Consider the following 24,250-nt stretch of genomic DNA (forward strand, 5'->3'; position numbering starts at 1 on the left):
GGATGAAAGATGTCCTCAGGGATGGGATGAGGCTCCTGGGCAAGTAGTGTGGCTCACATCCCACCTTCAGGAGAGAGTCTGTGAGCCTCCAGAAGTCACTCCCCATCGTCCCACCAATGCCTCTGCAGTTGACATCCCAGTGAAGCACCAGCAAAAGCCTGGCCAATGCAAGTTCTCCTCTGCTCTGTGTGTATTCTTTGGAGACTGCAGGATTGCTCTGCAATTTCCAAAAGAGGCCTTTGCATAGAGCCTGACTGAATAACACCTCGGGCTCAGCCAGGCTGACTCCCTGACAGCCCCTGGGCTGGGAGTTAAACTTTAATATGAACCGGGGGAGAAGAATGACTCAGCCACCCACAGTCACTCCTGGCAAGGGCAGTGGGACTGGGGAGAAGCAGAGGGATCTGAGACCCAGGGAGCAGGGATCAGAGACCCAGGGATCAAGGATCTGAGACCCCAGGGCTGAGCTGGCATGGAGCCCTGTGACCCACAAGGAAAAAGAGTCGCTGTTATTGGTGGTGGTCTGGTAGGAAATGCCATTTAGCTGCTGCATGACTGTGTTTGCTGGGGAGCTGGGGCTGTGAAAACACTGCTTGAATGTGGGGGTGAAAGTTTTTCTTGAAATCATTCCTTTGTCAGATGATGGGGTTGATTGAGTTCCTGCTGTGGGAGGCTCCTGTCCTTTTCTGGGACAAAGGGGTTTGGGTGGTGGGTGGAGCAGCGGTGCCCACTAAATAAACACTAAATAACACTAAATAACACCAAATAACAGTCCTTGTTTGGGCTGCCAGGTTCCCCTGTCCCCTGGCTGATTTTGGCTGTAACCAAATCTCTAAGGTGAAATGCTTTGCAAGAACTGAGACTGGTAAATGCCAGGTGGAGAGGAAATGCCTTCCTCTGGCCACTTTTGTTTGGGAAAGGTTTTCATCCACTGCTACTTGCAGAGAGGTGACACTAAAGCCAGGCTGGATGGGGCTCTGAGTAACCTGGTCTAGTGGAAGGTGTCCCTGCCCATGGCAGGGGGTTGTAACAAGATGATCTTTAGCATCCTTTCCAACCCAAACCATTCTGTGAGTCTGTGATTCTGTGGCAGCTTGGGGAATTGCCACACCTACATCTCTCTCTTGACTTTTTGGACATTAGCTTATTGGAAAAGAGTGATGACAGAAGAGGCTGCAGTTCTGACAACCATTCATAATGGAAATTAAAATTTAAAAATTATTTAAATTATAAATAGGAGGTATTTGTACTGTTCTCCCTCACTTTGTTCCTAAGGGAATGCTGAATTCTAGTGAGGAAGGTAAACACAGTCCAGAGAGGAGCTGGGAGCTTGCCTACACCAGCTCCTGCTGCCTCTGGCTGAAGAGGTGAGCCCTGCTACACTCCATTGTTGTGTGTAAACAAGCCAGAGCTTAGTATGACTTTATAAAAAGAGTTTTGATGAGTGGCTTTTGTCTTGGAGACTGCAAACATACAGGGCTGCCAGAGGACTGCTCTTCAGTAAAAAATCTTTTAAGGTTCTTGGTCAAAGGACCTCTCTGTTTATGCTGAACTGCATCCCCTGATCACTTCTTTCCTTTGATGCATGTCAGTAGTGACCTCTGAAATACTTCATGCACCATTCCTGGTCCTTGTCTTGTAGGTGGGTGCATTAAATGCCTGTTTCTTTGCTAGACGAGGTTTCCATGTTGATGTTTATGAAGCCAGAGAAGGTAAGGTCAGCCTGATCATTGCTGTGTGAATTCACTGAAACTGTAAGAAAATAATGAAATCTGAGAGTGGCAGTTTGGGGATGTTCTTTTCTCTCTCCTCTTTAGCTCCTGTGGTAGGGAGGAGCATTTATTTGAAGTTCAACTTGTGTGGAGGGAACCCACTCTTTAGCTACTAAAATTATGCCCTTTTTATATTCTTGGCTTAAACACTGATTCAAATCCTCACCTCTGAAGCCTGGTCTCTGCAGGAAGCATTATAGTACAGTGCTGAATAAGAAGGAGAGATGGAGCCTCCAGGTCCACAAGGCACCACAAAAGAGAAATTAGGATTTAGAGCCAAGCCACCAGCTCAAAGGCAGAGAAATTGTTCATCTTCAGTATCTGTCAGCTGGCAGACAAAAGAAAACCTTGGCAGAGGTGGGAAGCTGAGTGGCAGGTGGGAATGATACCCTGGAAAGTGAAATTACTCAAGTGTGCAGTGAGGGGAAGCAGGAGCCATGCCTGACCCTGCAGTAACTCATCCAGCCCTGACAGACATCAGAACAGGCAGTTCTGCTGCGTGGCTCACAGCTGCCAGAAGTTCCACAGCTTCAAAAAGCCTCTGATTGTTCTTTGCTGCCTTCTGAGTTGGATGGATGCTACCGTGCCACTCTGGTTTTTGGCCCATTGCTTACACTGATGTACATGTGGGGAGGAGGAGGCTCTGCCCCATGCCCTGGCCAGACAGCACAGGGAGTCTAAATGAGGAAACTCAGAGGAGGAACAGGCCAATGCCCCAAAAACCATCAATCTCAGCAGAACCTGACAGGCATTCATTGCTCAGCCTTTTCCATTTAGAGGGGAAATGGCTCTTAATGTTAATGGACCCTCTGGCACGTGGGGTGCTGTCAGGATCCAGCCTTCCCTGGCATGGAGGATCCTGGCTGGACTCACCCCTACCCCACCTGCTGATGCTGCAGGGAGATGTTCCCCTCACCAGGCTCAAATGGACATCAGGAGGAAGTACATAATAGTTTCTTTACATGTTCTTTGGAAGGTTAGCACAGAGGGCACACAGCAATTCCAAGAGCTTACTAGTGGGATATTAGCAGACAAATTTGTGCCAAAGGTTCGTTGACTAAGTCATATTGAATGTATCTGTAATTTTAATATTCCGTATGTTTTGTTAATTCAGATTTTAAAGTGTTTAGAAAAAGCCTCCAAAGTTCTCCATGGACAATTTAAATTAATTCGGCAAAACCTACAAAATCCTACCTCAATTATTCATTTAGGCACTGTCTTATGAAGAGTAATTAGTAAGGCACAGTTTAAGAGAAAATATTATAGCTAAACCAAAGCATTATTTAATGGTTTTGTGTTAATCTCTAACAATCCACTGCTGCCTTTTCTAATTTATTGCCAGGGAGGAACAAGCAAATGTGGAACAGATTTTCTGCAAGTGGTTTATCCATCATGGCACGTTGCTGTAGAGGCAGGCACAGCACACAGATAGACACACTACATTTCAGAAGGCTAATATTCCATTATTACAACAGCACACTGTCTTTATACCCTCTACACAGTTCACACTTTGTTCATTGGCTACAATAGATCAACATAATGTTAATTGGTGTAAAACCATCTACGCCTGTATTCCACAAAACTTTAAAAAAAATACTTTCCCAACTGCAGGTTTCTTCTTGCTTTTCTTCTTCTTCTTCTCTTCTTGGTCTCCAGGCCAACAGCCTTGGTCAGAGAATACTTCTCAAAACAAACCTCATTCATTAACCCTCTCTAACCCACAGACCAGCTGTGGTCCTACTCTAGTGGCATAGATGGATTTCTGAAAGCCACGCTGTGACTGAGATATCGCTGTCCCCATAACCAGCTGTTCTTGCCCTGCAGATATCCGAGTGTCCAGCTTTGCCCGTGGCAGGAGCATCAACCTGGCCCTGTCTCACAGGGGCCGCCAAGCGCTGCGAGCGGTGGGGATGGAGGAGCAGGTACCCTGGCACATGCTGTTAGCAGAGGGGCTCTGTCTCTGTGCCCTGTCCTTTCCTGCCCTGTCCCAGCCACTGGCTCTCCCCTGCTTCACAGCACAGGATTTCCCCCATCCCAGGCAGCTGGGCTGTGCTCCTGGCAGTGGGTGCTTCCCTGGGACACCAAGCACCTTTCAGTGTTTACCTGCCTGCCGTGCTCCCCTCCCTCCTGGAGAAGAGGGCAAACAGGGCAGGAGTGGATGGACTCCCAAAAGAGCTGATGCAATAAAGGCAGCTGTTTTTCCCCACTGACATGCCCAGATTTGTATTTTCCCAGAAAACCTTGATCTTTGGGCTGACCCCTGAAATCCATCCACAATGCCTTCTGCCCAGCAGGCTTGGCTGGGAGCCCAGCATTCTTCTGCAGGGTACTGACCACCATTTCACATCCAGCTGTTGGCAGTGGTGGCATCTCCTGCTCCCTGGATCCCTGCAGAGGAGCCCAGGCTTTGACAACACACATCCCAGTCCCAGGATATAATTGGGCTTTCATCCCCTGCCCTGTCCAGCACTCTGGGATTTTTCATGTCCCTTCTATCCAAAAACAACTTCCCTCTGATTTTTATGAGAATGAGCTTGTAAGTAATCAGTAAACTGTAGTAAACTGACATGACAGCCCTGTTAAAATTTTCCCTGGTGATTGCAAATGTGTGAGGAAAGAGCCCCCCATTCTTCCTCGAGTGCAGTGCTTGGGTGAGGGGATGATGCTTGGTAACTTGTAGTAAAAACCCACAGTTTTGGCCAGAAGTGTGGGTTGTGTTCCCTTCTGTTTCAGATTGTGGCCAAGGGCATTCCCATGCGGGCAAGGAGAATACACACACCTTCAGGGAAAAAATACTCCATTCCTTATGGGAAGAAGGACCAGGTACTGGAGATGCTTTGCAGAGCACAAGAGGTCTTTGTTAGCATTTGTCATGGGCAGTGTGGGGCTCGTGGATGTGGGAGAGGCTGGAGGGAATGGGGGAAGGGGATTACTGGGAAGGGAGGGTGTCCTGTCTGGCCATGCAGGGTGTCTTTCAGCAAAGCTTTCTGAATTCCCCTTTGTTTGCCTTGCAGTACATTCTCTCTGTGGACAGAGCAAACTTAAACAAAGAGCTGCTGACAGGTAGGTTGTCACTTCTGTTTGCAAATTCTTCTAACACACTTTTTGCTGGGGATTTAGGGTTTGCCCCATGACTAGAAGACTTTTAGCCCCAAGCTCCCTTATCCAGATCTCAGAAAGTGCAAACCTGAACTAGCAGAGGAAAAGACAACCTGTGCTGTTTCCCAGCTGAAGTAGGAGACACCTCCTCAGCCTTGTCATGGTTTGTGGCATTTTCCATAACCTCTGCTTGTACAGAGACAAATGGAAATTGGAGCTCTGTGGCCAAATATGTAATCAGAGTAGACCAAATTTGTGGAAATTCCCCACTGACTGCAGGCACCTCATCCCATCCTGAACTTCAATGGAGTGATGGTGGAAAGCAATGACTTATCTCATTATGGGAAGAAAATAATCTTTGCAGGATTCCTTGCATTTTTCAAATAGTTTATGCCATAGTTGACCAATCTCAGTGTCCCCTGCCTGCTGGCCCTCACACAACACAGCAAATTATTTGCTGCAGTAGCAAAAATCCCTATAATTTAGGGACCTCTTGGAAATGTTTTTTTTCAGTCACATTAAACCCCTCTACATTTAGTTGTCTTTTCTTTTCACAGCTGCTGAGAAGTACTCCAACACTAGACTGTTCTTTGGACACAAGCTCCTCGGGTGCAATGCAGAGCTGGGGACATTATCCATAAAAAGGTAATTCCTGGACAAGCGTGACATCGAGCACTGTGGTCAGTTAGTTTCTGCTTAATCATTCATAAAACCGCAAACAATTGAGCAATCTCAGTTTTGAAACTACTGTGCAGGCAAAACCTTGTGCCAGCTTTGGAGGAGAGACATCAAGGCAGCATTCATGGGGAGACTGAGGAAGGTTTTAGCAACTCACTGACCCCCAGCCTGGCAGCAGGCACACACTTCCTGGTCTGTGCAGGGGATAAACATGCCAGTATCCATAGCACTGGGCTCAGGGACAGAGTGCTCATCAGGAAGGGTGGAGAACTGGTGATGCCCCATCCCTGGAAGTGTTCCAGGCCAGGCTGGGTGAAGCTCTGAGCACCCCAATGTTGTGTCTCTGCCCTTGGAACAAGCTGAGTTTTAAGGTCCCTTCAAACCCAAACCATGCTGTGGTTCCATGACCTTGTCTCACAGTCTTTCACAGAAGTTCTGGTCCTACCCCCCATCCTCTTGGCAGGTGCTGCAGGCTTTGCTAAACAGCAGCATTATCCCAAAGGTGCTTACTGCATTGCTGAGTAGACCTGGCAGAATTATGCCTGATAATCTACAGGATAATTATTTATCCTAATGCTGTGCTTCCCAGGCAGTGAGAGCTGATCTCCCCTCACCCTAGAAGATCATTAACACATTTTGCAAAAGGCAGATCCTCTGGGCACAGTGGTCCTGAGCTGCCTGGAGTTACAGAAGGATTAACCACGGAATCATGGAGTGATTAGGGTCAGAAGGGACCTTAAAGATCAGATTGATCCAAGGCACTGTCTTGCTTCCAGATCTGACCAGCAGACCTTGGAAATGACCTATGATCTCATTGTGGGGTGTGATGGAGCCTTCTCCACAGTGAGGAAACAGTTCTTGAGGCAAACACGCTTTAACTACAGCCACGAGTACATTCCCCATGGCTACATGGAGCTGACCATCCCTCCCAAGGATGGAGATGTGAGTGTGCCTGGCCCAGGGGCTCCTACAACCTTCACAGCTTGGATATCCCACCCCCTTCTCACTGCTGCTCTGCTATACCAGCTTTGGAAGAATTAATTTCTCACCTGGGGTTCAGGCAAGGGATTAAACCTCTCTAAAGAGAAGGCATGGATCTCTTTATCTTCCAAAAGTGGGACCAATGTTGGTACCTGCATGCAAAAATCCTAGAGAGCCTGTCCAGGAATGGTGGGATTAATTCTGGCTCTGAGAGGTCCTGGAGGTATGGGAACATGTCTGTGGGGACATCAGCAATTGCAAACATCTGACTTTTGCCTATATTTCTTACCCTTTCATCTTCCCCTTGCTCTGTGTCTCCCTGAAGCATCAGGGACCAGAAAGGGGCCCTGGAGTTGTGGTGTCTTCACCTTCCCATGGGAACTGTTGTGCTGGCGTGGAGGGGAGCCAGAGCCTGGGCTGGGGAAGCTGAGCAGGGCAGGTTAAGGATACAAGACAATTTTCTTTCTCTTTCAGTTTGCCATGGAGCCCAACTACCTCCACATCTGGCCGAGGAACACCTTCATGATGATTGCACTGCCCAACATGGTGCTAACCCAGGGCCATGCTCTCTTGGGGCACAGGATGGGGCTGGTGGGGATGAACAGCTGTGGTGGCAGGGATTGGGAGGGTCAGGAGCCACAGAATAACCCAAACACAGAATCAATTCGATTGGAAAAGACCTCTAGATCACAGTCCAACCTATGACTCAATTCCACCTTGTAAACCAGACCATGGCACTGAGTGCCACACCTCAGTCTTTCCTTAAAAACCTGTTGTGACAGTGACTCCACCATCTCCCTGGGCAGCCCATTCCAATGTCTAATCACCTTTTCTGTGAAGAAATTCTTCCTAATATCCAATCTTAACCTCCCCTCGTGCAGCTTAAGACTGTGTCCTCTCGTCTTGTCCCTTGTTAGGTGGGAGCAGAGCCTGACCCCCCCTGGCTACATCCCCCTGTCAGAATGTCACAGAGAGTGATAAGGTGTCCACTGAGCCTCCTTTTCCCCAGGCTCAACACCCCTCAGCTCCCTCAGCTGCTCCTCATAGCACTTGTGTTTCAGATCTTTTACCAGCTCTGTTTTTCCCTGGACACACTACAGCACCTCAATGTCCTTCCTAAATTGAGGGGCCCAGAACTGGACACAGCACTCGAGCTGTGACCTCACCAGTGCTGAGCACAGGGGAAGAATCACTGCCCTGGTCCTGCTGGCCACACTCTTCCTCATACAAGCCGGGTGCCATTGGCTTTCCTGGCCACCAGGGCACATATTGGCACATGTCCAGAGAAGGAGCCAGGAGGGACAGCCAGCCAGGAGGGACAGCCAGCCAGGAGGGACAGCCAGGAGGGACAGCCAGCCTGTGCCAGGCTGACCACAGCCTAAGGGTGTGCAGGACAGGGTGCTCAGAGCCAGTCCCAGCTCGCAGTGCTGGTACCTGTGGCACCTGTCTCTGCCCACACACCTGAGTCCAGCCAGACCCCACAAACCAGCACTCTGCAGCTGGATGTTATCAACTGCACACCAGGAGCACCAGGACAGTGAGCCAGGCCCATGCTGGCCAGTCACACACTGTTTCTGCTTGCCCTGTGCCTGCCCACCATGAGGAAGGGGGTGGCCAGACGTTTGTCCCTTGCTGTGCCAGTGGGTCACTGTGATTGCCAGGTGGCAGGCTGGGCATTGAGCTGCTGCTTCAGGTGTTCTCTCTGCTCTCTGGGCTTCTTACTGACCTTCTTTCCTGGCTGGCAGGACAAGTCCTTCACCTGCACGCTTTTCATGCCCTTTGAGGAATTTGAGAAGCTGACAACAGGCGAGCAAGTGCTGGGTTTTTTCCAGACCTACTTCCCAGATGCCATTCCCCTCATTGGAGAGTAAGTGTTCTCATCTCCCCTTTTCACTCATCAACAAAGTCTCTTGTGGGATGGGCTTTTTCTTGGATTATATCAGCAGTCGCAGCTGTGTCAGGCAGCTTCCTTTCCTCTTAAAATGAATTATCCCAGGATTTCATGTTAACTGAGAAACTCATTCTCTGGTATGTCCTTCCTACACTGACGAACATCTGCCGACAGTAAGAGGATCTGATCAAGTTGTGTGCAGAACTTAAAAGCCGCAGACAAAATATCTGGTCGACAGGGGGGAAGTTGACTTCCACGTTTTTCCCAGCACAAACAGCCTAGTGCACAGGGGTTTGCAGACCAAAGCTGACAGTGCCTGTGGCCTGGCTTCCTGAGCTCAGATGTGGCACAGATTGCTCTTCTCTCTGGTGGTCCCACACAACAAAATCTGTTGTTTTACCTGAAGGCAAGAGCTGAAGCACGATTACTTTTTGCTGCCAGCCCAGGCCATGATCTCAGTGAAGTGCTCTTCCTACCACCTCTCCTCCCGGTGCCTGCTGATGGGAGATGCTGCACATGCTGTTGTGCCCTTCTACGGACAGGGCATGAATGCAGTAAGTAATTCATGGCTGGCCTGTCCCTCTGGCTGGGGACCCCACTCCTTTCACCCACCAATGCATGGTTTTAGTGTTTAACTCCAAGGGCTGGCCTGTCCCACAGCCTGATGTCCTCTGTGTTGGCTGGGGTTCAGCTCTTTTCAGGATATCCTCCTGGGAAGGACAGGGGACAGGGTGGTGGTGCCACCTTCCCATGGAGCAGATGACTACGTGGGAGGGGGAGTCCAGGCAGCTGGGAAAGGCAACCCCCCTGATTTCTCTCAAGATCCCTGTCAGAGGGAGTGCCTGGAGAACATGCACTGCAATGGGGCCAAACAGCTACACTACCTAAGCATCCATGAGAGCACTTCTCCTGAATGTACGGCTCCTTTATGCCTATTAACCCCCTAATATTCCTCCCAGGGCTTTGAAGATTGTCTGGTCTTTGATGAATTGATGGACCAGTTCCACAATGACCTAGGTAAGTGAGGTGGCTGGGGATGTGTGAGAGCAGAGGAACATCCCTCTGCACCTGAGGGCAGCTGGATAGCCTGCAGGGAGCTGCCTGTGAGCTGCTGCTTTCCTCTCCCAGGTGCCTGCCTCCCTGAGTTCTCCAGGCTGAGGGTGCCAGACGACCATGCAATCTCAGATTTAGCCATGTACAATTACATAGAGGTAGGTGAGCCCCACACAGAGCTGTGGTTCCACGGGCCATGCACACAGTGCTGCTCTCAGGATGCATGCAGCAGGCAGCCCCACTGAGGCACAGATCCCTGCATCACCAGGACAGTGGGAGGAGTAGCAAAGCACAGGAGAGCTCTGACAAAACTCATTGCAAAGGGGTGGCTGCTCTGCTCTGTTGCAGATGCGTGAGCACGTGAATTCAAGGTGGTTCATTTTCCGGAAGCGTGTAGACAACTTTCTCCACGCCCTCATGCCTTCCACCATTGTCCCACTGTACACCATGGTAAGCCAGCGTGTCATTCCCCACTTCTGTGAGCTCCTCCTGCCTGGCTTTGGGGAGGTGACATTCTCCTGCAACCCCTCCCAGGTGACCTTCACCAGAATTCGCTACCACGAGGCCCTTCAGCGCTGGAAATGGCAGACAAAGGTTGGCCAAGGCTGCTGCCCATCCTCCCCATGCCACGAGCCTTGGGAGCATCCTGCACCCCAGCCCTGCTCAGCTGTGGGCGTGGGATATTGCCAGGTGTGATGACTTGGCTCCGTGCTGCAGGGCAGGGGCCAGCCTCTGAGGATTTTGGGGTTTCTCTTTGTGCTTGCAGGTAATTAACCGAGGGCTCTTTGTGGTGGGAGCAGCAGGACTGGGCGGCACCTACCTGCTGATAAAGCATCTGGCACGGAACTTGAACTTCTGCTTGGAAGACTTGTGGGGCTGGTCCCATTGTCTGAAGAATATTGGAAATCTTCCCTTTGGCACACGAGTGGCTTAAATGTATGGGGAGCTCCTTGTTGTAATAAAAACGAAGGCACGGACTGTTGGCTCAGCTGAGTGATTTTGTTTCTCTTGGGATTTGCTTTGGGAGCTCCTGCAGCCCCTTGGAAGCAGTTTGGCCTCTCCCCCCCTTTCCCAGGTGAGAGGAGCCTGGGACATGCACAGTGTCCAGAAAGCCTCTGCCAAGGTGTGTAACCTTGGCAGCCTGGTCTCAAGGGATGTGCTGTGTAGGTGTGGCACTTAGAGATTATGGTTTAGTGTTGGACCTGGCAGTGCTGGGTTAATGGTTAGATGGTCAATGATCTGAGAGTTTTTTCCCAACCTTAATGATACCGTGATTCTATGACCTGACCAGTGTGTCCCAGCCTGCAGACTGCTGCTCTCAGCAAAACAAGCCAACATTTTGAGGGTCCTGAAGCCAAAAAATAGCTGCAACCTGGGATAGTACTGAGAGGATTATCAGGATTAACACTTTTCTTCTTCCTACCTTGCCCTATACCCTCGCAGTCACTGCTTAAGAACAATAAAATGGCCCAAATTAACCCCTGATCTGATGTGGCACAGCCAATCTCATTTGAGGTGGTCTACATACAGCTTCCAGCACATGGGCAGGGACGAGAACTGCTCTGCACTATTCAGTGAGTCAGTTTTGTCTCACAAGAGAGCACCATTCATGGCATAGATGGCAAATTGTGTAGAAAACAATTTTCTTCTCTAGCTGGGATCTTTCCCAGGCACTGTACCTATGGAAGATGCTGGCAGCAATGACAAGGTGTGACTGTAGTTTCTCCAGTGAATGCTTTAGCTGCTGCCCTTGCACCTAATTCTTAGCAGGACAGATGTATTTATCTTATATATTAATCTTTATTAAAGTTCTTCAAAGGGCAAATAAAGATGCACACAACACAGCTCTATGCATATTAATCCCAAACTTAAAGCAAATAAGGAATTGCACCACTATTTCACAGGAATGACCCACAACATAAGAACAACTGGCTGCTGTACGTGATTGGGGTAAGTGCTGAGCTGGGGATGCTCTGGGTACTGCCAGATGTTTTGCACAGCTGGCTTCTGGTATGTCTGACTCACAAAGCAGGGAGATCATGCCCAGGGGCGGGGGAAGAAGCTATGGCTGAACTCCAACCTGCATTTTCCAGGTGCTCATAGATTGTAGATGAAGTTTTATAGATCCAACAGTGGCTCCTTACTGTGCAGAGGAGGTAAGCTAAGCATGCAGAAGCCCAGGCAGAACCTTGTCTGAGGTAGGTCTGAGCAGAGGACAACGTCAGGAAGCAGTTGGTGATTTGGGAAGATCCAGTGCATCTTCTCCAGCTGCTCTTCATCACAAGGTACAGGTGCTCACTATCCCTTAGGGCCTATCCTATCACTGCAGCCTCCAGAGCAGTTGCTTGGACCCTTTATGTCCAACTCAGCAGTGAGCTCTCTGGAAAACATGCCATAGTGGTGGAGACCAATGCAGCAGGGAGCAGCCTGGAGGAAGATGCTGCTGGAGCAGAAGAGAGATGGCAGTTTTGAAATCCCAGCTCAAAATCAAAGCTGGAAGCATTCTGTGCTCTCAGCTGGCTTTGGGGCTCGGTGTCCAAGACTGCTGCCAGAAAGCAAAGTTAGCATCAGGAGATGGGGCAGGAGCCACTGCATATTCCTGTGGTGTTCCCCTCTACCAGCTCCACTAACACAACCATCAAACAGTGGGCCAGGAGACTGGCATGGGTGCAGTCCCTCAGCCAGCACCTGACATGATGGGACCCTCTTGGAAGAAGGGACCAAACCAAGAGGATAAAGAAGAAGGGGCAGGAGATGTAGTTTAAGATTTCCTTAGTTTGAGCTTTCCTTAGCTTGGCATTTCCTTATTTAACAGTGCATCCCAGTGCTGCCAGGTATTGCCTCATTCATTGAACCTGGGGTTGACGACAGTGGTGGTGGCACTCTTGAAGAGGGGATTATCAGCCTGGAGGGAGAGAAGTGAGAGGCTTGTGTTGGATTTCCAGCAGAACATTACCCATCCCACCCATCCCAATGAAAACAGCACAGACAGCACTGGAAGAAGAGCCCATAGGATATTTAGGCCCCTAAATGGCAAAATGCAGCTGGGCTGAAAAATGAACAGTGGGGAGGGCTCAGGTCTACGTGGCTGCCTCTGGAAAGCATGTCCCCTCCTGCTGTCCCCTCCCCAGTGGGTCTGAGCACCCCAGAACACCCCACTGGCACAGATGGGCTCTCTTACATTGTTCCACTTGGCTTTGGTCTTCTCCTTCTCGAAGCGGCGATATTCCCGACGGTCCAGCAGCTCCATCAAGAACCGCCAGATGACCAGGACCAGGACACCGATGAGGAACACGCCAGCAACGGTGCTGCCCACGATCAGGGGGACATTGGGGGGCTCTGGGCACTCTGTGGGACAGACAGATAGTGTTGGGCTGCAGCCCAACAGGGCTGGCAGGGCTGGCAGCCTGCCTGTGGCAGGGCAGGGGGAGCGGGGATGGCATACCTCTATCAGGATCAACGATGATGGTGTATATATTGTCACCATCCTCCTGGATCATACGGAAGGATATCCAACAGTTCTGGGAATCCTTTTCCCTGCATTTCCTATCGTTTGTCACCTCTGTTGAGTTCGTGGCCAGGTGGATGTTGGGACAGGCCTGGGAGCAGTTCTTCTCAAAGGGGCCGCTGTTGAAGAACTTGCACTCCACACAGGAGCTGCAAAACAAGCAGCCTCAGCTCACATCTGCAGGGGCAGAAACCCTCTTACCTGGCTTTGGCTACAGCTGGGCTCTGCCCAAGCACAGGCAGGGCCAGATCCCGGGGATCCCTGCTGCCCCCGTGCCCTCTGTGTGCCCATCACTCACATGTGCTCACCACAGGGTGAGGGGCAGCCTGGGCACTCCTGGCAGAAGGGGGGCTGGTACCCTCCCTGGCACTGGCAGCGGTTGCAGTGGCAGGTCCCACGCAGGCTGCACACGTGTCTCTGGCTGTTGAGGCGGCAGCCCTCCGTCGATTGCTGGCACTGGCAGGCACTGCCCTCATATCCAGGATGGCACTTGCACACCCCGCAGTCGCATTGCCCGCGGGCTGCAGAGGAAAATCCTTCAGATCCTGCAGACAGCCAGGCGGCCCTCCCTCTGCCTGTGCTTGGAGAGCATCACCCACCCTGCACCCACCACAGCACCCTCTGTGGGATGCCCAGGGATGTCCTAGGAGAGCATCACCCACCCTGCACCCACCACAGCACCCTCTGTGGGATGCTCAAGGACGTCCTAGGAGAGCATCACCCACCCTGTACCCACCACACCATCCTCTGTGGAATGCTCAAGGAGGTCCTACAGGCTGGTGTGGTGGGACCCAACAGTCCCAAACCCTCCCACTGGGGTTATGGCAAAAAAAGGCTGCATTTCCCTGGCATTTCATTCTTCTAAGCAGGAGAAGCTGTCATGGGTGCATCACCTGGGCCGCCGCAGAGGAAGCCGTTGAAGAACTCGCAGTTCATGTTGTCACACTCACAGTAGGTGCCATAGATGTACTTGCCAGACACGTCACTGGTGTGGCAGGCACAGCGCCCGCACACGCAGTCCCCCTGCCCCGAGCAGATCAGAGAGCTGTTGTCCCTCCGGCAGCTGTGCTCCAGCTCCTTGTTGCTCTTCCCCTTGGTGTCGCACTCACAGTACTTCCCTGTGTATCCTGAGTTGCAGCTGCAGCCAGAGGAGAGGAGCAAGCTCGGGTCAGTGGCCATGGAGCATGCCCAGGGCCCGGACCTCTGCCAAAGTGGAGCAAATCTGGGACAGCCTCACCAAAAACCAATGAGAGCATGTTGGTGCTAACTCATGCTGGAGCGGGGTGGCTGATTGGGAGCAAACCTGAGAAATGCTGCTTTTCCACCAGTCATATTCACAACATTAGAAATGATTGTTATATTTATAATTTGCCAAGGAGATGTGAGTATTTCCTGAGGAAACTCAGTGTTTTCCTCTCCTTGTTACTGAGAGGCCATGAAGCAATAATTACACTTAAAGACTTGTGTGAGCTGCAACCAAGTAATGGGTTTTTGAGAGATTTCTACCGAAATCTGTGTCTGCTCAGTGGTGGATGATTTGATACTGGGATGGATGGGTGCATAGATGGATGGATTAAGGCCCTCAGGAAAACAGCATAACCTCCACCAACAGAAGAGCCACCTCATTGTGTCCCCTGCCTCCGTGAACACAGGGGAATGCACAAATCCACCTCTCTGAACAAAACAATTTGTGCAAAGCTACAGAGCCCAGCTCTCGCTTGGCCCAACATCCCTCTCCCAGCAATTCCCCAGCTCTGGCAGCATTTGAAACCGTGTTTTGGGTGGACAGCACATACCTGCAGATCCCACACTCAGTGATGCCTTGCCCACTGCAAGCAGCTGAGCTGGGCTGGTCATTGCAGTGGCAGTCACAGTTGCTGGACACATGGACAGTGAGGGTGTCTGTGAAGCCTAGTGGCCGGATGGTGAAGGAATAGTTTGAAATGCACTCCTTGGCTGTGACCTTCACTTTGAAAATTACCTAGAAAGTGCAGAGCAGGACAGGGGAGGGCCAGATGCCCAGCTGTCAGAGTGTGGTATTGGCCCTGGGCTGAGGACATGCACATCCAGAACAACGAAGAACCTCCCACATCCAGATCAATGAAGAATCTCCCACATCCCATAGCATTTTGGACACTCTGGGCATTAAGTTGATATAAACAGAAAGCCTGGAAAAGCAGCCAGGGTTCCTGCCATTAAACAGGATGGGCAACAGAAACTGTGCAAGCTGTGGGGTGTTCCTGGTACAGCAGAGCATACCTCATCATTGATCTTGACATTGTCACACTGGCCTCTTGCTTCATCCACAGAGTCCTTGCCATCTTTGCATTTGGAGTCATATTTGACCTCCAGAGTGTTCAGCAAGGTGGAATGGTCCAAGATGATCCGGGAGGAGAGGTTCTTTGGAAAAATGGTGGAGAAAGTGCTATCAGTCCAAGAGGAGACTGAACCAAGAGGGTATAGGATTGCAGGTCATGAAAAAGAGCCAGAGAGCACCACAGGTCAGGATCTCAGCTGCCTGGAGTGGTTCTGGAAATGCAGGTGATGTCATTGGAGAGGTGGGAACTCTAGCACTTACATTGTAGGCCACTTGGATGAGCTCAATGATGTTGCTGGAGTCCTCGTTCAGCTCTCCCACTGCCGACTTTGGGATCATCTCACTGAGTTTCTGCCAGTGGAGAGCAAAGAGGTGAGCACTTCCTACCATGTGGCAGCAGAGCAGAAGACAGCAGCAGGAGACACACAGAGCTGTGCCTGTCCTCCTGGAAAGGGGATAGAGATACCTGGACCATCTGACATAGTCTCACCTTGTAAACATCCACCACCCTACTGGTGACAGCAAAAATGGGCTGAATGTTGTTTTCGGCAAGTTTCTGGACCAGCTGGCCAACAGATGGGTAGTCCTGAATGGGGAGAGGGATATCACACTCAGCACAACCTCCCCCACCAGCAGAAGAGTAGACACTTCAGGTGTGGCAGCACAACTTAGGGTGATTCAGGTGATGTTTTGGTCTCTACAACAGGCTGTTTTACATGGCACTGTCTTTTCTGCCTGGGGGAATGTTGGAACCCTGAAGCCTGAGAGTTTTGAACTTTCTGTGCTTTCTAACACTAACCCTCAAAAGAGCACTACTTTTGACTTAAGGCCTTGGAAAAGGCTTCCAAATTTGAGTAATAGAGTTAGAATCACTAGTGTGTAATTAGAAGTGTGTAATTTGACACGGTGAAGGGTTTTGAATTTGTGGTTTTAGAATACAAAAATAGATATGGAAACAAAACGGATGTTCTTAAGCATTGTCTCTTTCTTCCTTTTTGTTCCTTCTTCTTCGTGATTTCAGGTAGTAGCTTTTGGATTGGATAGTGTCACAGAGTGGATCACAGGTGTTTGGTTATTGGGTCAAAAGTATAAATAATATAGGTGTTAGCTCTTAATTGAAAAGTTAGACTTTAAAAGACCTTTTAACTAGCTAAATACACCTCCATTTTCTCACTTTTGGCTTGATAGCTAAAAGTGTTGCAAAACTCTCTATGCTTAAGATAAAATTTAATAAACAACCAAGTCCAAACGAGAAATCCATCTCCTTCATGTTTTAATCCTGACTCTAAATGAAGGCAAAAAAAAAAATAAAAACAAACCACTAATTAAATAATCCAACTAACCCATTACAGGGGAGTGAGGTGGGGGGGTGTTGGAGACGCTGAACAGCCCCCAAGCACTTACAAACTCATTGCTCCTTTTGTACATGTTGTCCTCCAAGTGGCACTGGCCATCGTTGGGGGTCAGGATGCCCGCAAGCTTGCCATCCCCGGCAAAGTGGAAGCCGTCGTCAGTGGCAAACACCAGCAGGCGGGTCACATTGCGCCAGCCGATCAGGTCCTGCAAGTGGCACACAGAGTGGCCCCTGTCCCTGAGCAGGGCTGGCAGGACAAGGCAGTGGGCATGGCCCCTCCCAAAGTCTTGTGTCAGCCACAGCGTGGGGCAGGGGGCACCAGGATGTGGGTTAAGGGAGATCAGGGTTAGGAGGCTGTGGGATAAGATGCTCTCTTGTACTCCCCAGCGTGACCTGCCCTGCTGCCGGATCAGAATTTAGGCAGGATGGGCTGGCAGAGCCCACCTGGAGAGAGGGGCAGAGCCACCTGTGTGCGTGAGCAGCAGCCCTCCTGCCTGAGCACAGCTCCTGGCAGCAGGCCAGGTGCAGGACTCACCCCACACACTGCTGCCTGCATCATGGCATCCAGCCCCCCCTCTGGGGCATCCAGGTTCCCCGAGATGAACTGCTTCCCCACTTCATTCTCAAACTGCTTGGCGTTGTCAGTCAGCGACAGGATGTGCTTGTAGGCGAAGGGAGGCTGGCACTTCGTGTTCTTGTTGGGGCAGGGGTTCTGCAGCTTCTTGGGGTGCGTGTTCACGAAGGGCAGCACCGTCTTGTCCACAAAGGAGCCAAACCCTACGGCAGCCAGACTACAGTTTCAGGGGCAGGGCACAGGGCACAGGGCAATCTGCTGGCCCCAGCACACATGCCCATGGCCCTTGCCCTGCCACACTCTTCAGCCTGGCAGGGGACACCTGCTGTCCATTTCCTGCATCCCCCTCCAGCCCTGCAGATTTCCCAGCAGCAAACAGATGTGCCAGGCCAAAGACAGGCTCACCAATGCGCCGAGAAGGGGTGGTGCTCTCCAGCGCCCTGAGCAGCTCCCCTCCCAGCTTCTTCACGTTCTCCAAGTCATCCAGCATGGAGTAGGAGAGGTCCATGAGGTAGTAGAGATCGATGGGATAGCCCATGGCTCGGCTAAACTTCACCTCAAACGCAGCAGGCTGGCCTGAGGGACAGGGATGATGGAATCAGCTGGCACAACGTGGCCATCACCCACCCCTCCTGTCTCTTGGAAGAAAAGGGGTGGAAATGCAGCCTGCAATGTGTTGCTGTGTCTCAGGTGAGTCTGGGGATGAGTGGAAGGGCATTGTTGGCAGGAAGAAGGGTTTTGACAAGAAGAAGGGTTTTGGGAATGCCAGGCAGAACATACCTATCCTCAGCTTCAGGTGCACCTCCTGTGGAGTCAGCTGTATCTTGTTGCTTAAGGGGCGATCCTGTGTTCTCTTGATCTCATTGCCTGGGAACACAATCTCACTGTCTGGGCATTCCCTCTGCCTCAGCTGCTCAATGGTGTCACAGCGGATGGAGTCTGGCTCGCCAGCTTTGGTGAAATTCTGTGTGTGATAACACCAGCAGGAAAAAAAAATCAGAGGAGCAGGAGGTGAACAGGCACCTTACAAGATGACCTGGCCCCCAAACCAGGTCTCCAGGGCATTGATGGAGAAAAGAAAGCTTTGATGGGTGTTGATGGAGAAAGGTCATGGCTGTTGGATCCCTCCTGGCCCCATCCTCCAGGCAGGACATGAAACACTCCCACAATGAGGTCGGGCAGAGCCAGGCAGGCAGGGTGACTGTCTTGATGCCTGTTAGCTGACTGCTGGGGGGTGACAACTAGACAGGCTACATGGAACCTACCAGCTTCTTGCACCAGGCACAGCCAGGACCAGACTGAATGCAGTCCTTGCACGTCCCCACCTTGATCTTGGGGCACTCCATGGCAAAGGCTGGAAAGGCAAAAAGACAGAGTTGGTGTGGGGGGGAGTTGGGAATGTTCAGATACCCAACACCAGGCAGCCATGCTGGCCTAAGCCTGCCCTGCCTCTCAAACCAATGCTGGGGGCCCTGGATGGGTTTTCAGCTTCCTTGCTGTTCTGCAGCTGGGCTGGCTCCTGTTAACTTCAGATCCCAGGGAGTTAAGGGCGTGGCTTTTGCACATCTCTCAGTGCTGTGTTCCCACTGCTGTTGGGCAGCATTTCGGACCCCCCCACTCTTTCACTGCCCGAGGAATGCAGGCTGGGCTCACCTGTTGTCACCAGCAGCAGCACCCAGGTCACTGCTGGCAGCTGGAGGCAGCAGTCATGAGGCATTTTCTGCAGGACAAAAAAACATTCTTGTGACCACCGGGGATGTGCCCCAGGGATGGGGCGGCCACAGTTTCTCTGGGCAACCTGTGCTGAGATGACATTTGTTAACACTGTCATGTGTCACACCTTTCCCCAACAAAGCCCTGGAGCAAACCCTGACAATCTAATGGTCTTGCAACACGGATGAACATGGGGAAGTCCAAAAAGAGGAATTTGTTAAAAGAAGAAAAAGGAATAAGAAATTACAAAGGAACAAAAGACATTGCCCTTTTTAGCAACGTTAGACACAGGGTATGGGAAGCAGGTCATCAGTTTCAAAATAGCTCTGATAGCTGCCCTGAGTAAGAAAAAAACCACTCCTTGGCTCCTGACATCACCCCTTCCTGTGAACTTGCCAAAACAACAGCTCAGAGCGATGTGGAAATGAGAAAAATGAGAAACCATTAAAAGACACTGAGGCAGGTTAGTATGTTAGGGCTGCTCAGATCCCCTTCTGAGGCATCAGGGTGTGCTGTCTCAGCTCATCAGCCTCTGCAAGACACCACACCAGCTGAGGATGACACTGGTCAGCCTTGAAAGGATGTCTGGTCTCCTCCCAAGGGCAGAGAGAAGGACTAGGTAGGTCAGTGGGTAATGTTTTCACAGTGGAGTTTGGTGCCCAGCTGTGGTATAGATTTTGAGATGTGCCAGGACTCTGAGGGTAGTGGCCATCACTGATTATGGCTGGGGCCATCTGGAAGCCCACCCTGCCCTGGATCCAGTCCCCCTGGCAGAGCTCCACAGCTAACACCACACTGCTACTCAGCCAACAAGAGGCACTGCTGTGGTCACCCAGCCAAACCCTCAAGGTGATGTGGTCTGGGAGCTCACTCTGCCACATTTGCACAAGAAAATCCTATGGTGGGTGGCCAGAGCCCTTCTGGACAAAGAGCCCTGCAAGTTCCTCTCCACTACCACAGTCCCCCATGGTAAGATTTTAAGGGCATAATTTATTGTCACAGCTGTGACATGTGTCATGCATATCCTGTGCTTAGCTGGCCAGACACATTCCTGTCACCTCCAGATTGTGCCAGAAGAGTTTGAGCTTGCAGGAAAGAAAAGTGTGTCCTGCCTTTGTTTCCTGTAGAACTCAGTGACTGACACCCCAAATAATTAATTATTTATTAACTAATTAGGCTCCAGTTCTGCTACAAACCAGAAGTTCCCACACATGCTGTGAGGACCAAACCCATGGGCTCAATGAGCTCCTGCTATTCCACCTGCCCAGTGTTTGCAAGAATTTAGCTCCTGCTGTCATGCCAAAGTGTGCAGTGGTGCTGGGATAGAGCTCTCTGAGCTCCTTGTTCTTGCTGGAAGTTGGAGTTTCCTGCTTAGAGGCTCATCTCGTAAAATAGAGCAACCCTAAAACTGGATTAAAAAAAGCTCCCAAACTCCAGGAATACAGAAATACTCTCAACACACCCCCAGTGCTAGCTGCTATTGTAAAGTAGGGTTCATGTTGTGAGCTGCATTTGGACACCTTTTTCACCCCCACAATGGCTTCTTGCCCTTATCACAAGCAGGAAGTTCAACACTTCTGTTCAGCCATGGAGGGAAATTACACTGTGGTGTGTGGGTGGGTGAGAGCAGGGCTTTCAAAGAGAACTAATGCGGCTTCTGCCTTTGTCTGCCTCCTTACAGCCTTGAGAGGAGGGCAAAGCGGGTTTTCAGCCTGACTCTGCATGAGCAGGGCACTGACACAGGCCTCAGCAGCATTTCCTCCAACCCCCTTGTTCCTTTCAGCTCATCCCAGACTTGCAGTCGCCACTAATCCTGGGTCACATCTCCTGCGTATGCTCTGCCTATGAAGTTGTTTTTTCCCCCTTCTTTCCGAAAAATTAATGCAAGCAGAGGGGTGCACACAGTCCATCCTCCTGCCCTGGTGTGAAGGAGAACTGCAGAGCTTTACAACCACCTTCATCCCGTCATCATCATCATCTGATCTTCTCACCACATGCCTTGGGTGGCTCGGGATCAAGCCTCTTCTTCAGCAAGAGCCTTTTGCAGAAGCCACCAGGATATTCCACCAGTGGAGCATCTGCCTCAGGGCAAGATGTCCCCCAAGGCTCTGTGTGCCAGAAGATGTGAAGGTGGCCTCAGGGAGGGTGCATGAGTTAAATGCTGGGTGCTGTCCTTGCTGTTCTGCCTGTGGGCAGGGTGCAGAGCTGGGGCACTCTGGCACTCAGGATGTGCTGGGGGCTGCCTTTGGGATGGAGCTGGCTGCTGTGCCACATGGAGGAGCAAGCTGGGAGTTATAAATAAGGCTGAAGGGGAAGTGTTGATGCCTTCACTGATCTTGTTGCTATAAATAAAACAAGTGTTCAACAGCAGAGATGAGTCCTGAAGTCTGTTAGCCACAAGTTCCCATCAGGGCTTTGCTAAACATCTGCTTTCCCAGAAAAATAGAGGATACACACTCATGCCTGGTATCCTGGGGGGGGTTCCTGCGGTGTTTGCACCATCCACCTGTAATGGTGATGTTCCACTAGTTCCAATTGTCCACGGGTACTTCCCCCACACTGCCAGGCATCCCTGGGGCCAGGTCATCATCATGCTGTGACAGAGATGCCAGATATTGCACCCAGCAGAGCTGCTCCTTCCCACCCCTGCAACCTGGGCAGCTCCAGACCCCAAGGACAGAAAGAAAATCAGCAGAGTGAGGATGGGAGAGTGGATGTCACTTGACTTGGGGCGGATTCTTTTGTCACTCAGCTGTGTGATGCAGATAGATCCCACGCAGGTGGTCATACACAAATCTTCCCCAGTCCACGCAGAATATCACTCTCAGTTTGTGTGTATATATCTTTTTGTATATATTTTGTATATATAAATCACAGGAAAAAATATTAAAAATATATGCAAACATATTTTAATATATGAGGAATAAATACAATTAAATAAATAAAAAGTATATATGCATATACATAATACACACACATATATATATATTTTCCCATGTCCTGTTATAGGAAATGTGAATATATTTTATATATATTTCCCTCCAGCAGCCTCCAGTGCCTGCAGAGGACAGATGTGTGGGGTGAGCTTTCTGCCATGTGCACCAAGTCCCTGCCTAGTCTGTGGCATCCCTTGGCTATGAGCACCAAGGTCCCTGGGTGCCCGTGGGACCCTTGCCCTGCCCTGGGAGGTAGGGAAGGAGGGGATTTGTCCTGCTGGGTGTGCCAGGGTCAGAGTCCTGCCCTGGATAGTCTGGGGACATCACACCCTCCAGCCTGCCTGAGATCAGTTGGAGCAGCACCAAAACCAAGTGCTAAACCACCGTGAAGCAGGATGTGACAGCTTTGACAGCTAGGGTAGCAAAATTCACCATGTAGAGACTGCCCAAAACTCGCAGCAGCCCCATTCCAGTGCGTGTGCTGGCCCCAGGACATGATGTCACCACGTGTGTTCACGTCTTTGCTTCTCACCTGCCAGGAGGCTGGGAGCTGTCACTGTGACATTGGAAAAAGCATCAAAAACGGGACCAGGCTGCTTTCCCTGACACCTGGGGTGTGCCCCACATTCCATCTGCATCCAAGAGCCACTGAGATGTTGGGAAGGACCTGCTCTCCCTGGGGTCACATGCCTGCAGAGTATCTGATGTGTGCAGCACCCAGAGAGATGGAGGAGAAGAGCGAGGATCTCACTCCCTCTCCCAGCCATTCCCTCAGGCTCACAGGGGTGCAGGGACACTCGGGAAGGTCTGTGCACAGGCATTCCACGTGGCCACACACATTTAGAGAGCTAGGGAATTACAGCTTGGAAATTCTTTTCAGGCCTGGATTTCTCCTGACTCTCAGCTCCATTCCCAGGCTGACAAGCTGACTGCAGCTTCAGTTAGGGAGGAAGTCTCCCAGGGTGATAACATGATAAAAAACAGAGTAGAATTCATAATAAAGATTAACACCTGGTGTCTTTCTCGTGGGATACATCCTGAGGTGCTGTCCCAAGGATGTTTTTCCCAATTGTCCAATGAACGACTGTCCTGTCCTAGCTGCATATAACACACTTTAAATACGGGCTGTCCATACAATAAAGTTGGCCTTTTTTCCCCAAAAGAGGTCCGTGTGTGTTGCTGTCCTTTCTCTCTCTTTGCAGTGCAATAACCACAATTCCAGATGGTGACACTGTGCTGAGCCTTCTGGGCAGCCATCCCTGCCATCCTCATGCCATGCTGCCATGCCATTTCTCTCTTTCCCACTGCAACCTGTGGTTGGCAGTGGCAGAGATCCCCTCAGGAAGAGAGAAGGTCATGGGAGGGGAATGTGGCACACACGGCCCTGGTGCTGCAGGTGAGCACAGCCCATGCCACCCTGCCCAGTGCCATGTGAGAGGACGTGTGAAGAGCACTCTGTACCCTCCCTCTTCTGCTTTCTGAGTCCACAGGGTGGTGAGGAAAGGGAGTTTTGGAGGTCTGGCACCCTGCCCACAATAACCACCCGCATTTCCAGACTCAAAGCTACCTCCAAAGGCAAAATTGGTTACAGACCAGGCAAGCTGGCTTTGCAAAGGCTGCACAGACTGACCCGACTGTGGGAAGGACACTGTGCCAAGCTCCCTGAAGCTCCCTGAACTCAAGTGGCCAGAGGTTAGATCAGGAATAATAAAAATATGCCATTGAAACACCAGAGCTACAAAACCCCTTTGTTGCCTGCCTATCTCCCCCCAAGAAAGGAGGAACAAAAGAGTAAAAATTGAAATGCTGTACTCGCCTGTCCACAAGCCCTCGTCTGGTCCTCTGGGATGAGGATGATCTCAGCTTCTCAAGTTTGGCTGGGGGAAGCAGCTGGGAATCAGGAGCTCCGTGATGTACCCCAATCTTTCCTTCCTATTTCTGTCTTGCAGTTGCAGGGGAAGAGGAAGTCAAGAGTATTGCCTGTAGGAGGGCGTGTTTCCCCAAAACCCCAGCCAGCCCCAGTCAACCTGGCCGAACTCACAGCATCCTGCCTTGTGGGACTGTGACTGGTCTCCCTGGGACACCCATGGGCTTGCTGCCCTCCCACTGTACCCAGGAAAGGGACCCACCCAAAACCCCGTGCTTTATGAGAACTTTTCACCTTTCACATCTCTGTGGGGATCAGCACTGAGCTCAGTGGGCTGGGAGTAGGGGAAACTTGTTCATATCGGCAGCCCTTGGGTGTGGAGAAGATGGGGAGCTGGCTCCTCTCAGACTGTGGGCTGGGCTCTGAAATGTTTGTATCAGGGTAGCCAGGCCTCCTCACACGACAGAGGATGCAGGCGCCATCCTTTGACAAAGCTCAGGGCTGTGC

The 24,250-nt window shown here is 50.9% G+C and overlaps 2 protein-coding genes across 2 annotated transcripts; one reads left to right on the forward strand and one right to left on the reverse strand.

Annotated features, from left to right (window-relative positions):
- The first annotated feature begins 320 nt into the window (after positions 1 to 320).
- On the forward strand, positions 321 to 10,451 carry KMO (kynurenine 3-monooxygenase). Its single transcript, XM_014891725.2, has 15 exons — positions 321 to 526; positions 1,643 to 1,712; positions 3,597 to 3,694; positions 4,506 to 4,595; positions 4,787 to 4,835; positions 5,429 to 5,516; positions 6,326 to 6,491; positions 7,005 to 7,076; positions 8,276 to 8,397; positions 8,828 to 8,975; positions 9,381 to 9,438; positions 9,550 to 9,632; positions 9,823 to 9,924; positions 10,009 to 10,068; positions 10,241 to 10,451. The coding sequence occupies exons 1-15, from the start codon at positions 473 to 475 to the stop codon at positions 10,406 to 10,408; spliced, it is 1,428 nt and encodes a 475-aa protein (XP_014747211.1). The 5' UTR covers positions 321 to 472; the 3' UTR covers positions 10,409 to 10,451.
- An 803-nt stretch (positions 10,452 to 11,254) lies between these two features.
- Positions 11,255 to 23,816, reverse strand: ITGB2 (integrin subunit beta 2). Its single transcript, XM_014891723.2, has 16 exons — positions 23,693 to 23,816; positions 18,881 to 18,947; positions 18,493 to 18,581; positions 18,008 to 18,191; positions 17,633 to 17,803; positions 17,189 to 17,430; positions 16,704 to 16,859; positions 15,790 to 15,885; positions 15,561 to 15,650; positions 15,242 to 15,382; positions 14,779 to 14,963; positions 13,876 to 14,120; positions 13,281 to 13,503; positions 12,920 to 13,131; positions 12,656 to 12,822; positions 11,255 to 12,379 (listed from the first exon to the last, which is right to left on the reverse strand). Exons 2-16 carry the CDS (start codon positions 18,942 to 18,944, stop codon positions 12,317 to 12,319), a joined length of 2,328 nt encoding a protein of 775 aa, XP_014747209.2. The 5' UTR covers positions 18,945 to 18,947; positions 23,693 to 23,816; the 3' UTR covers positions 11,255 to 12,316.
- Positions 23,817 to 24,250: the final 434 nt, after the last annotated feature.

Source organism: Sturnus vulgaris, chromosome 7 (genome assembly GCF_052056855.1).
Source record: "Sturnus vulgaris isolate bStuVul1 chromosome 7, bStuVul1.hap1, whole genome shotgun sequence".
Classification (NCBI taxonomy): domain Eukaryota; kingdom Metazoa; phylum Chordata; class Aves; order Passeriformes; family Sturnidae; genus Sturnus; species Sturnus vulgaris.